Raw genomic sequence first — 16,494 nt, forward strand, 5'->3', positions numbered from 1 at the left:
TGATCTTGAAATTGTGGTTTAGGCTGGAAGGTTTGATTCATCGGTCTTTTCTCGAATCCGGGTAGGGGTTGAGTGTTACCTCCTTCTTTCTAACTGAAATTTGGGTGGTTTCTCCATCCTGGATTGTAGTTATTGCTGAAAGCGTTCTTCTGTCGAGCGATGAAGTCAACTTCTTCCATAGCCATAATGAATTGTTTGCAATCATTGTCTTATGAGTTCCTCACAGGTGTCACAGGTGATCTTGGTTTTTAATAATTCGGCTTGAATTTGTTCGAATTTCTTAGAAAGGGCTTCAAGTTGTGCGGTGACAAGAGTGTTGGAATTGACGTGGTGTATTCCTTTATGGGTTAGTGTAGATCTTGGTGATTTGTAAGTGAAACTCTTCTTTGTTGCCTTCTCCAAGACTTCAAATGCTTCATTAGGTGATTTGGATCCAAGGTCTCCACCGGCGATTTGGTCGATGGCCTTCTTGTTTTGACAGGATTGTGCGTCAAAGAAAGTTTGTGCTTGTAACCATACACTTATTCCATGATGTGGGCATCTTCTTAGGAGACTTTTGTATCTCTCCCATGCTGCGTGTAACGAATCATCATCATCGGTCCGGAATTCGGTAATGTTCGCTCGGTATTTGGCAGTTTTATCAGGCGGGAAATATTTGGGGAGCAACTGTTCAACCATCTGGTCCCAAGTGGTGATGGAACCAGAGGAAAGAGATTCCATCCATTCCAGGGCTTGTACCCAAAGAGAGAAAGGAAAGAGTTTGAGTTTGATTTGATCTTCTGAACAGTTTTGGATTTTAAAGGTTCCGCAGATTCGTAGGAATCGAGATATATAAGAAAGAGGGTCTTCGTCGAGGAGACCATGAATTGAATTGAATTTTCCACCATATGAATGGTGCTTGATTTGATTTTGAAATGTTCAGTGATATCGGGTGGAGCCACTCAGTGTCGTAGCCTTCGAGAGTTGGCTTGGCATACTGGCTCATGTTTGGTTCATTGTTTTGGGCCGCCATCATTTCTTCGATTTGATTTCTCCTGATGTGGTAGCGTCTACTGACTCGTCTTTGATTGTTTCAGCGGTTTCTGCAATCCGTTTACGTGTTCATCGACGAAAGAGTCGTTTCAGTTCAGAAATTGGAGAAACAAGCTCAGGTTCGAATGTAGAGGACATACATGGGGTTAAATCAAGATTAAATTATTTAGATTAAGCTAAAGGTTAGACTAAAGTTAAACGTTAGTCTAAGCTATTCTAAAACTACACTAAGGTATAAGTTAATTAAACTAAAGTAAAGGTAAAGGTAAAGGTTAGGCTAGCCTTAAAAATATATAGTTTAATAGTTAATAAAAATAAATTGAAAGTTAAAAATTTATGCAATTATAAACAATGATTAAATTAAAACTTGGATCGTTCTTAGAAACGTACCGTTTTCCCGGCAACGGCGCCAAAAACTTGATGTGGTGCAGCGTGTGGTAGTAAAATTATAAGAGATTGGATATTCAGCTTTTGCACAAGATCATATTTTAAATTTATAAAAGTGATTTCTACTAAGACTAAACACACACAAAATAGGCAAGTGTACCTATCGTATATGTAGAATAGTATTTGTAAGAACCAAGTATCGATCCGAGGACACAAATGTTCCCAATAATAAATCTTTCGTCTTACTTTAATCGAAAGGTTTAAACAATTTTTAAACTTGTATAAAATATAAATATAATATACATATATATATATATAGGTGACAATAAGAGAAATTCTAATTGAGTAATTCAATTATATGAAGGTTTACCATCTAACATCAAGAATCCACTCCATTATTCCTTGGTGATTATTAAATAAACATGTGATAAACTTGTCCTAAGAATATAAGATAGACTATGTTCCTCATTTTTGAGTGAACATATTCTATGACATAATGGTAAATAGTATGCATATTTTCAAGTCCATCCTATGCTTAATAGCATACTACCCCGAGAATGTAAATTTAAGTAGACAAGTAGTTTGGTATAGTAGAAATATTATGATTGACTTCGATTTCTCAAATACCAATCCTAACAACTTCGAGTGATTGTAGTTAACTCACACAACCTCCGCTTGGTTGATTTTATTAGATTATGATTACACATTCCATTGACATATGATTTCTTTAACTAGCACGATAACCTAAGCAATCGTGTTAACAATGTTATTTTAGAATTGTCGAAACTAGAGAAATAGATCATAGCTTATATCTCATCATTTCTAGGTACAACATAAGGATCCATGTTTTATCTTGAATAAAGTATCAAAGTATTCTTTTTACCATTTCTAGTTTCCAAAAACATGAATTACCATGAATGATTATAAATCATCAACCTTGATGTATTTAATTTAAGTGATAAAACATTTCTTCATCAATGGATAATTGCAAAATAACCATGTACTATACCAAACTAAACCACATGTTTCACATAATCATCAAGTAGAACAAAGCTTCTTCATAGATTATAGATGGTAATTGGAGTTTAGCTCATAATGAGCATTGTTAAGAACATAAGAAGAGATGAAAACAAACACATGATTAAACTTAGAACAATCTAACCAAATGTGGATGAGTCTCCTCTCTTGATGATGGATTATGATGGTGTTGATGATGATGGATGATGATGATAAACTCCAAGCCTTCAAACTCCTTACAAGATCTTCAATATGAGTGTTAGTGGGTGTTTTTATAAGTGAAAACCGTTTAGAATTCTTCTTCAAGCACACTTCTTAAATTCCACAAGAGCCTCTCTTTAAAGGTTGTCTAGCGGTAGAAGCACGGCCCCGTGCTTTATTAAGCACTGCCCCGTGTCCACGAGTCCCAGTTGCATGTTGTCAGATCGTACATGATGACTCACCACGAGGGTGTACTTTCAGAGGCACGCCCCCATGCTTTTATTGACATGTGCTTCAATTATTTTTGTCTTTATCTGGAGGTGACCACAACCCCGTGGCCAAAGGGGCACGGTCCCGTGCTTTTATTGACATGTGCTTAAATTCTTGTAGATTTTTGTCTTTTCTTGTTTCCAGAAGCATGGGGCGTGTTTCTTGAGGCATGGGGGCGTCTTTCTTGTTTTTATTGTGTTTTCTTCCGTTTTTCTTCGTCTTTTCGCTTGTTTCTTCATTTGAGGCTTAGGTTTACCTGAAATTACATTTTATTAAGATAAGTAGCCTTTCGTGCTATATTATTTGATAGTAGTTGCAGTTTTTAGATATTATTTGATGCTTAAAAGATGTATAATTTTATATACATCAATCACCATCAACCCTATCGTCCACGATTGTACTCTCATTCTCTCTAATCATAAATTCTCCATCGATCTCATCCCGATGCAAATTGGAAGCTTCGATTTCATAGTAGGCATGGATTGGTTATCTCTGCACCATGCCGAAGTCGTCTTTTTCAATAAATTCATTCGAATTCCGCTCGTCAACGGTAAAGTTCTCAAAGTCTTTGGCAAAACCACTTCTAGAAGGCTAAATCCCATGTCGTGCTCTCAATCGCAAAAATACTTACGCCAAAAGTATGTTTCATTCCTAGCCCATGCGGTGGTGAAAGACAAAAAGGAAAGAAAAATCCAAGATATCTCCATTGTTTGTGATTTCCTCGACGTCTTTCCCGATGATGTCACGGGTCTTCCACCGGTTCGTCCGGTTGAATTTCGAATCGGTCTTGTGCCCGGCGCAATGCCCGTGGCCAAGGCTCCTTATCGTTTAGCCCCATCGGAAATGTAAGAATTGTCAAACCAACTCGGAGAACTTTCCGATAAAGGCTTCATTCGTCCAGACTCTTCTCCTTGGGGCGCTCCCGTCCTCTTAGTGAAAAAGAAAGATGGTTCTTTTTGCATGTGCATCGATTATCGAGAACTTAACAAACTCACTATTAAAAATCGTTATCTTTTGCGACGAATCGACGATCTCTTCGACCAACTTCAAGGCGCAACTTGTTTCTCAAAAATTGATCTTCAATCGGGTCATCATCAGTTGTGTGTTCGCAAAGAAGACATTCCAAAAACCGCTTTCCGTACTCGATATGGACATTTCGAATTTTTGGTCATGCCCTTCGGGTTGACCAATGCACCCGCGGTGTTTATGGATCTCATGAACCGCGTTTGCAAACCATTCCTTGATAAATTCGTTATTTTCTTTATTGATGACATCCTTATCTTTTTCTAAGACCAAAGCCGAACATGAGCATCACTTGTGTTCCATTCTCGAGCTCCTTAGAAACGAAAGACTCTACGCCAAATTCTCCAAGTGTGAATTTTGGCTAGAGGAAGTTCAATTTTTAGGACATATCGTAAACGACAAAGGTATTCATGTTGATCCTGCTAAAATTGAGGCCGTTAAGGATTGGAAAACTCCAACGACTCTCACAGAAATTCGATCCTTCCTCGGTTTGGCAGGATATTATTGGCGATTCATTCGAAACTTTTTCAAAATATCTTTACCCCTCACCTCCCTCACTCATAAAGGAAAACCATTTGATTGTGGATCAAAACAAGAAGAAGCCTTTCTTACTCTCAAGGACATGCTTTGCAATACTCCAGTTCTAACCCTTCCCGATAGAAACGACGATTTTGTTGTATTTTGCGATGCATCTCATCAAGGTCTTAGTTGTGTTCTCATCCAACGAGGTCAAGTCATCGCTTACACATCAAGGAAACTTAAGGTCAACGAGAAGATTTATACGACCCATGATCTCAAACTTGGTGATGTCATTTTTGCTCTCTAAATCTGGAGATATTACCTTTACGGTACAAAATGTGTTGTGTTTACCGACCATAAAAGCCTTCAACATATTTTTGACCAAAAAGATCTCAACATGAGACAACGAAGATGGGCCGAATTACTTACTGATTACGATTGCAAGATTCACTACCATCCAGGTAAAGTGAATGTTGTCGCTGATGCCCTGAGTCGAAAGGTTAATGTTAAATCCGTTCTGCTTTTAAGCGTTGTTGTTCAAACCGATCTTCAAATCCGTATCTTTCAAGCTCAGCGTACCTCCGTTGAAGAAGGTAACATGTACGACGAAATGTCATGTGGAGCCGAACTTCAACTCGAAACTAAACCCGATGGTCTTTTGTATTTTCCAATCGTTTGTGGGTTCCCAATCGCAATGACCTTCGTACTTGTATACTCGACGAAGCTCACAAGTCACGGTATTCCGTTCATCCCGGTGCGGATAAAATGTATTTCGATCTTCGTGCTACCTTTTGGTGGCCAGGTATGAAAAAGGACGTAGCCTTGTATGTATCTAAATGTCTTACTTGCTCAAAAGTCAAAGCCAAACATCAAAAACATTTTGGCCTACTCACAACCACCGATTCCCGTTTGGAAATGGGAAGACATTGTTATGGACTTTATCACTAAACTACCCAACACCCAAAAGGGAAACGATAGTATTTGGGTGATCATCGATCGTTTAACCAAATCTGCTCATTTCATTCCGATCCGCGAGAAGTATTCTGTCGAGAAACTTGCTCAAAATTATGTACGGAAAATTGTGTGCCGACACGGTTTGCCATTGTCTATCATCTCCGATTGCAATGCTCGTTTTACTTCTCACTTTTGGCGATCATTTCAAGAATCCTTGGGAACACGTCTCGATCTTAGCACCGCTTATCATCCTCAAATGGATGGACAATCCAAACGTACAATTCAAACTCTCAAGGATATTCTACGAGCGTGTGTTCTTTATTTCGGTGGGAATTGGGATTCTCACATCCCTTTCATCGAGTTTTCTTATAATAACAGTTTCCATTCTAGCATCGGTAGGGCTCCTTTCGAAGCTCTTTACGGTCGTAAATGTCGTTCTCCGATTAGTTGGAACGAAATCGGTGAATCTCAAATCACGGGACCTGAAATGGTCCAAGAAGCGACCGATGCCATCGATCAAATCCGTAAAAACCTACTAGTCGCTAGAAGTCGTCAAAAGAGTTACACCGACAAACGGCGAAAACTGATCGAATTTAATATTGACGATCTTGTCCTTCTAAAAGTATCTCCTTGGAAGGGGGTAGTTCGTTTTGGAAATAAGGAAAAACTATCTCCTCGTTTCGTAGGACCTTTCAATATCCTCGAAAGGGTTGGAAAAGTAGCTTATCGACTCGAACTATCGGCGGATCTTACCGGTGTTCATCCGACTTTTCATGTTTCAAATCTTAAAAAGTACTTAGCCGAGGGTAATATTCATATACCTCTCGACGAAGTGCATGTTGATGAGTCAATTATCATGGTTGAACAACCCGTTGAGATCATGGATCGCAACGAGAATAAAACCAAGCGTAGTCATATTCGGTTAGTCAACGTTCGATGGGAATCACGGCACGGCGCAGAGTTCACTTGGGAACGAGAAGACACAATGAAGGAGAAGTATCCACACTTGTTTGCATCATCATCTTCATCTTAATTTCGGGACGAAATCCCTTAAAGTAGGGGATACTGTGACATTCGTCAATTTCGGGTCACCTTTGTATTTGTTTTATTATGTAAAACCGACCCGTTTTGTAAACCAAAACCTTTGATATAATCAAAATGATGGATTTTATGTTACATATTTGTTTTATACTTGTCGGGTCTCAAAAACACCCTTTTCGATCCCTAAAATGGCTTTAAAACGCTTTAAAACAACCTCGGGAGCCAAAAGTGTCAATTTTGAAAGTTCAGAATTTCCACCAGGTGCACTTAGCGTCGCGCTAACATCCATACCCTGGCAGTTAGCGCCGCGCAAAGGGAGGTCTGCACAGCAACACGTTTTTTGGCTTTTTATGCTTTCTTGTGCTCATAACCAACCCATTTTCATGCAAGACTCTTTATACTTGACCATTTCAACTTACCCTATATATACATGACCATCTCCTTCAGTTTACACCTGCTTATACTACAAATTCTCACTCAATTTCAAAGATCTTAAGGTTGTTCTTCATGAATTCTTGGCAGTTTGACTTTCCAAAGTCAAACTGACCATAGTCTTCCATTTTAATCAACTTGTTATCTCTTATTAATACTTGAAGCTTGTTATACAGCATATATATAATATACCCCCCATGTTACCTTTGGTGGTCACTTCTCCGGTCTCGGTCGGTGGAGTGTCGGGCCTCGTAAGGCAAGGCTTCATGGAGGACTCACATAGTCCTTGATATATATAATTATATAACTTCTTTATGCTTATTAACCATGCGTAACTTCTGCTCATTTTAGTTTGTATATCATATTTATTATGTTCTATGGTTATGGGTTTGTAGATACTAGCCTCGGTCTAACCGTAAATAGCTCTAAACCGTAAACTGAACTTTGTTTACTAGTGGTTAAATAATTGTATAAACATGTTTTATGTTAGATTTAAGTTTATAAAATCAATTTTATAATTTCTATGGTTATGGGTTTGTAGAATCTAACCTCGAGGCTTGAAGAGAAAATGTTATCAAGACTATTAGGATATTAGCAAAATGAACAATATGGTTATGGGTTTATAAAATCAAGTTTATACTATTTTATGCAATGTTACAGGTTTGACTTTAGGTTGACTCGAGGCTTGAAGAGAAAATGTTATCAAGACTATTAGGATATTAGCAAAATGAACAATATATTAATTGCTATGTTTGATTTTGGTTATTGTGTGAACAAGTTATGTGACTCTTTATGATTTTATGAATTTAAATGAGTTGATTAAATATTGTCACTTTAATAGTGTCTTGTGTTTTGGGCAATCCGTTGCACCCCAGCATGTTCCACCGCCTTTGGTCGGGGTGTGACACTCATAACCAATCCTAACAATCAATGTATGATCTTTCAAGATGAATGTATGCATGCATAAGTGAGCATAATCCCTCCTCTTACACATACATACATACATACATACATACACACACACACACATACGTACATACATGATTTCAAACTTTCACGCTCAATATTAACTCAAGAACATCTAATCTATTGTGTTTAATCCTAGAAATCAACCTTATATCAATACTTACTTGTGTTCTTGAGGATTTGAAGATGAGATTGAGAGTGTAGTGGGTGTGATTATGATGTTTTTCCTTCCTATCTTCTTCCTAAATGCTTGTTCTTCCTTGTTCTTGATTCAAACTTCCATGGATCGTTGATTATTGATTTGTATGTGCGATTTAGAATTTTAAATTTTTAGTGTTTGTGTGAGTGTGTGTGCCGTGAGATTTAAGAGGGAAAGATGGAGGAGTGTAGAATGATGAGTAAGGGTATAGGGTGATTGGTGGAGGGGTTGAGTGTGCAACAACACATCAAGTTTCTAGAAGCTTCAATGATTGGCATGGAGAGTTGGAGTGTGGCCATTGGAGGAGGTGGAAGGTGATGGTGGTGATGTGTAAGGGGGGGCGGCCAAAGGGGGGGTAAGGTGAAAGGTTGGTCATAAACTATTTAATTTTGGTTAATCGTTTAGCGTATTGTGTGTATTAGATACCCAAATGGATCCTGTTTTTATAATTTTTGTCAGACTTTGAACGAAATCAAATTCCTGACAGTATGGATCATAAAAACTATTTTTTTAAATAATTTGTGTCGGGTCCTTTCCGAGTCCCGTACTGGCTTTTGCTTACTTATTTTCCAATTTTCGCAATTTGAGCCTTCTAAATTATGTTTATATATTTTCTCAAATGTTTTAACATATATTTTGAATTTTTGGGATTATTTAATCATTCTAATGATTTATTTACCTTCTGGCTCGCTGCCCGAGGTTTTTGCACGTTATACTCGTTACGTGTCGAAATTTAGACTTTCTGTTGACTTTGCAAGATATAGAATATTAATAAAGAAGGATTTTATTAATAAAGTGATATTATGATGATAAACATGATTGTATTAGTGAAAATATTTTCCGAATGTTACAATATCAAGGCTGCTAGTATCGAACACGAGAGCATTCAAGACAAAAGTGCATAAGCCAATGTGAATCAGAAGGCTAATACAACGTTAGATGAAAAAAATGTAGTGACCATCACCCAATTAAATACGTATACCTGAGAACGTGGAAGAGAAGAAATTATGGGTCGCTCCACTGTTAACCAAGAGGTTAACCGGAATTCCCTGTAATTCCCCTTCAAAGCGCAGGGTTCTGGCGCCCCCTTTGTCAGTCAAAAGACCCTCAAATTTAAGCGCACAGTAGGTGCCCACAGGAAGATCAGCGGATGTTGGATCTTCGGGAGATTTATCCATTGCTAACAACGATCGCTCGCCATCCAATTCATCATTTTCATCGTCCCCCAATAACAAAACCCTAAGTTTATCCTCTGGACATTTATGTACGTGACCATATTGTTGACCACACCGGAAACATAAACCCTTCTTCCGGCGGTCTTCCCACTCAGTACAGGATAGAGATCACCCAGAAGAATAAGAAGAAGAAGGAAACATGGATTTGAAAGCCAATGATAGACGAGATGGATCATGTGGGCAGTAGAAACCCTATCAGATGGTTTACTAGAAAATGAGGGTTTGGGCCCTGAACGGCCCAAAGTAGAAAGCCCATCAAGAGCTTCTCTAGAAAATGACCCATGTTGGAGATAACTAAATGAGACAGAGAAACATTAACGGCGTTAGGACGAAGCATTTCTTCCACATCTTTTTACAAATACATCGCATCTAATCGAGAAAGAGGACTATGTAATTGAACCCATTTCTTCACATCCTCCTTTAAACCAGCAATATAATAACCTAACGTTTGAGACTCCGACAAACGCAGAACAAGGGACGGTAGGTATTCAAAATCATCGATACAATTATAAATTGAATCCCCTTGTTAATTGTAGCTAATTGTTCATAAGGATTGTGAATCTGCAATCCCCTAAAGCGATGGAGCAATTCCGATTGAAACTCAAACCACGAAAGAGAGTCCAGAACCTGAGTGATGATAGTAAACTAGTGTTGAGCAACTCCCACCATAATCAACTGAGCAAGACGAAGACGATGAGCATCCGACGTGGTATTGATGTCGAAATACATGTTTTTCATTTGAATCCACCACTGAGGATCAAAACCACTAAAATCAGGGAGTTTCACCTCTTCACAGCCCAAGGTAGGCCAAATTAGGGTTTGACTAACAAGATCTCTGACTAGATCCACGGATATTCTCACCGTCTAGACCAGATCCAAACGATTCATCCACGCGCTTCTTCTCTTGCTGCTTCATCCAAGCTAATACAACTCGACAAAATTCACCGGATTCCGCCCTTTCCTCGTCCAACGCCTTCAACGAGGATTTAATTTCAGTGACATCAACCTGAAGTTGTTTAATCTGCTATTCTTGAGCATCCAAACGAGTATTTGTACAAGTTTCCATGGAAGAAGAAAGGAACTCGGCAGGTCTAAGGTAGGTCGGACCAATGATAAGGAATGATGAGATAATCAATAGATAGATGATGATTTGGTGATAATAGAATTGAACAATGAAAAGATGAAAAGATATTATTGCAGATAATGAGGAAGATTCATAGGAAATTACATAGAGTACCAGGGTTACACCCTCTCTCTTTGCATAATGCAAGAGCCACTAATATCATAACAAACTCACACACACTACCATATTAATATTCCATCCTACTTATACTCTCTCTCTCTCTCTCCCGTAACAAACTTTTAGCCACTTTTAGAAAGTTCCTTTTTACCCCTTCGTGAATAGCCTTGTATTATTTATGGCCCAACTTTCATATCATTACTCCCCACTGCCAACAAAGTCTTGACCTCAAGATTTGCATCTGAAAACTGGTCTTTGACCAAGAGGAATCTTCACAAGTAGCCTCTTCAACAGACTTTCCATGCCACTTAACCTGACTTTGTTCAAGCGGGTCAACACCATCATAGACGACCCGACTAGCTAATATGGCAGCTGGAGTAAGTGATTCAATATCCCTGATTTCCAACTCTGGAGGTAAAATGGAGTCACTGGACCCTCGAATGACCTTTTTTAATAAGGAAACATGGAACACTAGGTGAATTTTAGATGTAGGAGGCAATTGCAATTTGTATGCTAATGGGCCGATTTTATCTATAATATGATATGGTCCAAAAAATTTAGCAGCCAACTTCTGATGGATTCGACTCATCACAGGCATCTGTCGGTATGGCTTTGGCTTTACATAAACCCATTCACCCTCAAAAAATTGCACATCCCGTCTTTTTTATCAGCTTGAAATTTCATTGAACATTGAACATTAGATAAGTGGACTTTCAACTGTTTGAGAGCTTCATCTCGATCTTGGAGTTCCCGAGCTACCGACTCGATACGTATTTCGCCAGGAACAAACTATAAGACGAATGGAGGCCGGTGACCATAGACCGTTTCAAAAGGAGGGGTCCTCGTGGAAGCATGAAATATGGAGTTATACCAAAATTCCACCCAAGGAATCCATGTGGCCCATGTTTTTGGTTGATCAACAGCAAAACAACGTAAATATGCCTCCAAACAACGATTAATAACTTCTGATTGACCGTCAGATTCAGTATGATAAGTAGAACTCATGTGAAGCTTGGTACCCATAGATCGAAAAATCTCTTGCCAGAATTTGTTGCCAAGAAAAAGAGGGTCCCGGTCACTTACTATGGATTTAGGCACACCATGGTGACGAATAACTTCCTTAAGAAAGACTTCAACCACTGATTTGGCGGTGTATGGGTGTTTTAATATAAGAAAATGAACGTATTTCGACAAACGGTCCACCACCACCAAAATAACATTAACTCCTCTGGATGTCGGCAACACCTTAATTTTAACATATATATAGTTTACTAAATTAACCGAAAAAATAGATGGATAAAAGCATATATTCATAATTTATAAGTTTATATGAAAATTTAAAAAAAAAATTAATAGATAAATGGATTGATTTAAAAAAAATGAATCAACTACTAGGTATTGGATCATTTCAGGAGTTTTTTTACAGCGAGAAGTGCGAGAAGTGAAGGTGTAACTCCATTAATCCCTAATTTCACTCCATTTCTTATGTGTAGGTGCGTTGTGTAGGTGCATATGTATGTGTGTCGGTACGTATGTTTGTATATGTGTACGTATGTTTGTATATGTGTATGTATGTTTATATGTGTGTAAGTACATAGGTTTGAATGTGGCTCGGTACATTTATATGTTTGTATGTAGATTTGAATGTGTAATTAAGACATAAATACAATCAACTTACATATATGTATGTAACATCATATGAAAGGGAGTGAAATTAAGGATTAATGGAGTTATAGCTTCACTTCTCGCTGTAATATCACTTCTCGCAAGATCCATCCCCTCAACTACTAAGCATATATTTATAAATTAATGATTAAAAAAATTGTTTCGTAAAATAAAAACATATTAGAGTTTTTATTTACAATCTCCAACAATATACCTAGTATAATATGTTGATGATAACATTTGAAATTATATTATTTTCAATCTTTAGCAAACACGGGCTGTTGTTGACTTTTGGATGTCACCAAGTATGATTTGGAATATATATTTTAACGTATGGTAGTATAATATGTAAATATTTATTATCATAAAAATATATAAATATAATATAAAAAGAGTTTAATGGAAAATGAATAACTTAATCATGTTAAGGTATAATATAAATGGAGTGTAAAAGAATAATGAATAATTATAGATCCATGACAATGTTATTAGTTTAGGAGGAAAAGTTGTAAGAGTTAACCACAAATCGACAAATATCTTCTTTTACTAGAATATGTAGGTTTTTTCACCATTTTTTTTTAATAAAGTGCATAAACTAAACATGAGTTATACAAGCGCTAAAATCAAGGATTGGATTTGCATAGCGATTTATAGATGAGCATGTTCTTGAAGGGATACATAATATGATATTTAAAACAATTTGAGCAAGGGCAAAGCTTATGCATGGACCAAGGGTCCTCTCCTCCCTCATTGTCTCCTCTTTTTCGTCAAAGCTTCACTACCAAATTCAAGTGATTAAAAAACTTTAATTTGTGTGTAAGTACAAAGCCAGCCTAAAAAAATCAAGATCTCAAATCAAATTTAAAGAACTAATGTGTCGCTTTGCTATGCGAATGAAAAGTAGTCTTTTTTTTTTTCTTCTTCTTCTTTACAACCTTTGGTTATACCTCAAATGGTTATTTCATAAACCAATTTAGGCCCGGTTTTGGGCCTATGCAAACTGTGCAGCTGCACAGGGCCCAAGGTTTTTCTAAACAATAGCTAACAACTCCAAATGCCAAATAAAAAAAAGCCCAGTTAGCTAATAAACCCAAGTAAGAACTTTACAAAGGCATTGCCCAAATGTAAAATACTTTGAAGCTTGACCCACATTGAATACTTTACCTATTTTAAAAACCTTAATCGGTATTTATTCAAACCATTTATTACTTTAATTTTTTTTAAATATATATATATTGTTTAAAATTATTATCGTAAACTGTGTTCTCTATAAAAATAAATATTTAGCTATGTCCAACTATTTTAATCAAATAGTTACAGAATTTTATAAAATTTATATACTACTAGTAGTAACGTTATAAAATATGTGTTTCTTAAATTAAATAATCAAGATAATTATTTTTGTTAAAGTTTATTATTTTTGTTAAAGTCTCGTAAATTTTATAATTGTTTTTAATAAATGAATGGTTCATTAAGTAAATAAGAAACTCATATTTCATTCTTTTCATTACGTCTTTTATAAATAAAAAAAACTATATATCAGATCGACTTTATGTTAAAAATAACTGGTAGAACTATTTTTTAAATATGGTTTTGAATGATGATAAAAATTACCATTATTTATATTTAAATTGAAATGATTCAAAAAATACTAGCTTAAATCCAAAACCTCTGATGTGAGACAAGATCTCACGATTCCTGTAACTATTTAAACAGATTATTTTGCTACGCTAATGTTGTTTTGTTTATAATATGTTACTACACTTACCGTTAAATTATTGATACACGCGCGCGCGCACACACACACGTGTGTGTAGTTTGAGTGTGTATATCGGGGCCCATCTTTTTTACTCGCACGGGGTCTACAGTGACTTACGCATTCGCAAAGACGGCCCTGAACCAATTACAAATATAGTCATAATAATATATGCAAATCCACTACCGTGTGTATACTTTTCTCAGGTTACGTTAGTCTAATACGATGGTACCCTCACGTAACAACTTTTCACTTGTTTATTATTAACAAACGTACATATGGTGGCAGTTACATGAGGGAAAAAATTATATATTTACACACAAAATGGACGCACACATTAGCTGTAATCATCAGTCATCACGTATCTAACGCAGAAATAGCAAGACAATACTTGTCTCTGCTATTTATGGTACGTAGTTTACAGTTTAGACAATGAGTAAAGTTATTTAAGTTCATACATAAAGGCATAGCTACTTGTCAGTAAATTCTATTACCATTTACGATGATTTAAACATCTCAAAGGTTCTGAGAATCAAAAAGATCAATCGTTGTTCATTGTTTGTTAGCCACGCAGTTTTCTGGCATGGCTATAGATACATAACATGAAAATCGCATCCCATTGCTATATGCGTAATAGTATTCTAACATGATTATAAACACATTATACAGAAGTTCCAGCAAATCTAATGAGTTATTTTTATGTAACCGGATGAAGATTGAGACTAAAACCGATTGGGACAAAACCCGTCGGATTAACTGTTCCTAGATGGGTGCGACACCTTCGACTTTTCAAAACAACGTTTAATAATAACAAACATGGAAAAGTATACCTCATAACTAAATAAAGCACTAGATAAGTGATACGAATACGTGAATCTGTTACATTTTCATGATTCAAATACAACTACTAACGATGAACCGATTTAATCCCCGGTCAAAGCCCGTGGTCTATGCTCAAAAGTAAACAAAGACATACCTGTCTGCAAAACCGCTCTCACAAAACCCATATTAGCCGTTAACGTCGGCGCGTGCCAATAATCCCCGGTCCCAAATACAATCTTATTCTTCAAACCCAGTTTTCTAGTAGTCGGAAGGCTCATCATACGCCCCGAGGGAGAATCTGGTACAACGACCACCATCTTTAGCAACTGTTCCGCCCTTAATTTCTCATTAACACCAAATCCTTAAACTCAGTGCAAACACTTTCACATATGACACATTTTCTCTCACGTATAACCTTAATAATATCCACATGTATTGGATTCTCAATTTCAGACAAAACTTGATTGATTACAAATTCCGTGTTCCCTTTAAATCGGGCTTTCAGTTCATCATCGGGTGTATCCAAAAGCTTTTGTGTACCACCGTTACTAATGCCCGACACAATTGCAACCAAAGCGGTTGTATCAAAGTTGACAATGTCACCGTTTGTTTTTCCATTATTGGATGACATCATTAGTGAAATAAGATCACCGAACGATCCGGTCAAATTGGTGTTATTAGGTTTTATAAACGGGAGTTGATTTTTATCCATTTGAGGGCAATTAACCTTAATTTCAAGAACCGATGCATGTTGATATGATCTTGAAAGAATATCTATCCACTCGCCTTCTAACTCTTTGGAGAAACTAAAGTCAAAGTTAGAAAACTTTGACTTAAGGTCAACGGGTTCAAATTCTGTATGAAATTTGTCTAGTGTGAATCCATCGAGCCCGTTTGAGAAGAAGAATATTATGGAAAATGGCTTTAATGCTACAGATGAATGAGCAACTTCAAGAAGAAGCTGAATTCTATCACGTAAACCCTTGTTTCTAGAAGATTCTTGTTGACCGTACCAAGATATGTACTTTGGGTTCCTATCAGATACAATAAACCAAACCGGGAAAGTGCAAACTATATCAACATGTGCGCGTTTTGAGGTGGTGTTTTGCAGACACGTGACACTCCCGATATGTTTGGTTGTTGAAGGACGTGGACCACTGATTCGATATGACCGATGTTGACACAAACAGATTTTGTTGTGGATGAAAGGCGGGAGAGAAAAGCGAGCTCTGATTGGACCAATCTGGTTAGCGTGCGTTTGCAGGATAGGCTTAAGTTTGGTAAAATTTGTATTCTATCCATAAGGCTTCACATCTCTTGCGTGTTTGTTTAATTATTGTATCTAAAGTGATCAAACTTTCACACTCGTGATCTGCATCCATCTTTCTGAACGATGTTGTTTCGAATGACAGACGATGATAAGGTTTAGGGCTTTTTGGTTCTCTCAACTAGAAATGAGTGAAAAAGATTTCAAGTCAGCACATTGCTAGGAAATAAACAAGTAGAATAATAAAAGTAGTTTATAAAGGATAGGGTTAATTATGTAACAAATGAAATAATGATAATGAGAATAAAACTCTTAACAGGGAAAACTATTATAGCAATCATTGAGGGTTGATAATGAAGATGATGTGAAATAAGTAATTGCTATATACTCAAACACAGGCATCAGTTCAATCAGATGAACAGACATTGATGCACTAGGAGGTTGATTTTAATTAAATTAAGAAGATTT

The 16,494-nt window shown here is 36.8% G+C and overlaps 1 protein-coding gene and 1 pseudogene across 1 annotated transcript; both read right to left on the reverse strand.

Annotated features, from left to right (window-relative positions):
* Window positions 1–10,706: 10,706 nt before the first annotated feature.
* Window positions 10,707–11,114, reverse strand: LOC143605175 (uncharacterized). The gene has a single exon (XM_077081392.1). It carries the CDS (start codon window positions 11,112–11,114, stop codon window positions 10,707–10,709), a length of 408 nt encoding a protein of 135 aa, XP_076937507.1.
* A 3,488-nt stretch (window positions 11,115–14,602) lies between these two features.
* LOC143605172 (uncharacterized) lies at window positions 14,603–16,189 on the reverse strand (annotated as a pseudogene).
* Between the last annotated feature and the right edge of the window lie 305 nt (window positions 16,190–16,494).

This window comes from Bidens hawaiensis, unplaced genomic scaffold (genome assembly GCF_021521415.1).
Source record: "Bidens hawaiensis isolate Kalapana, Puna unplaced genomic scaffold, B.hawaiensis_p1.1 tig00068472_1, whole genome shotgun sequence".
In the NCBI taxonomy this organism is placed as follows: Eukaryota; Viridiplantae; Streptophyta; class Magnoliopsida; order Asterales; family Asteraceae; genus Bidens; species Bidens hawaiensis.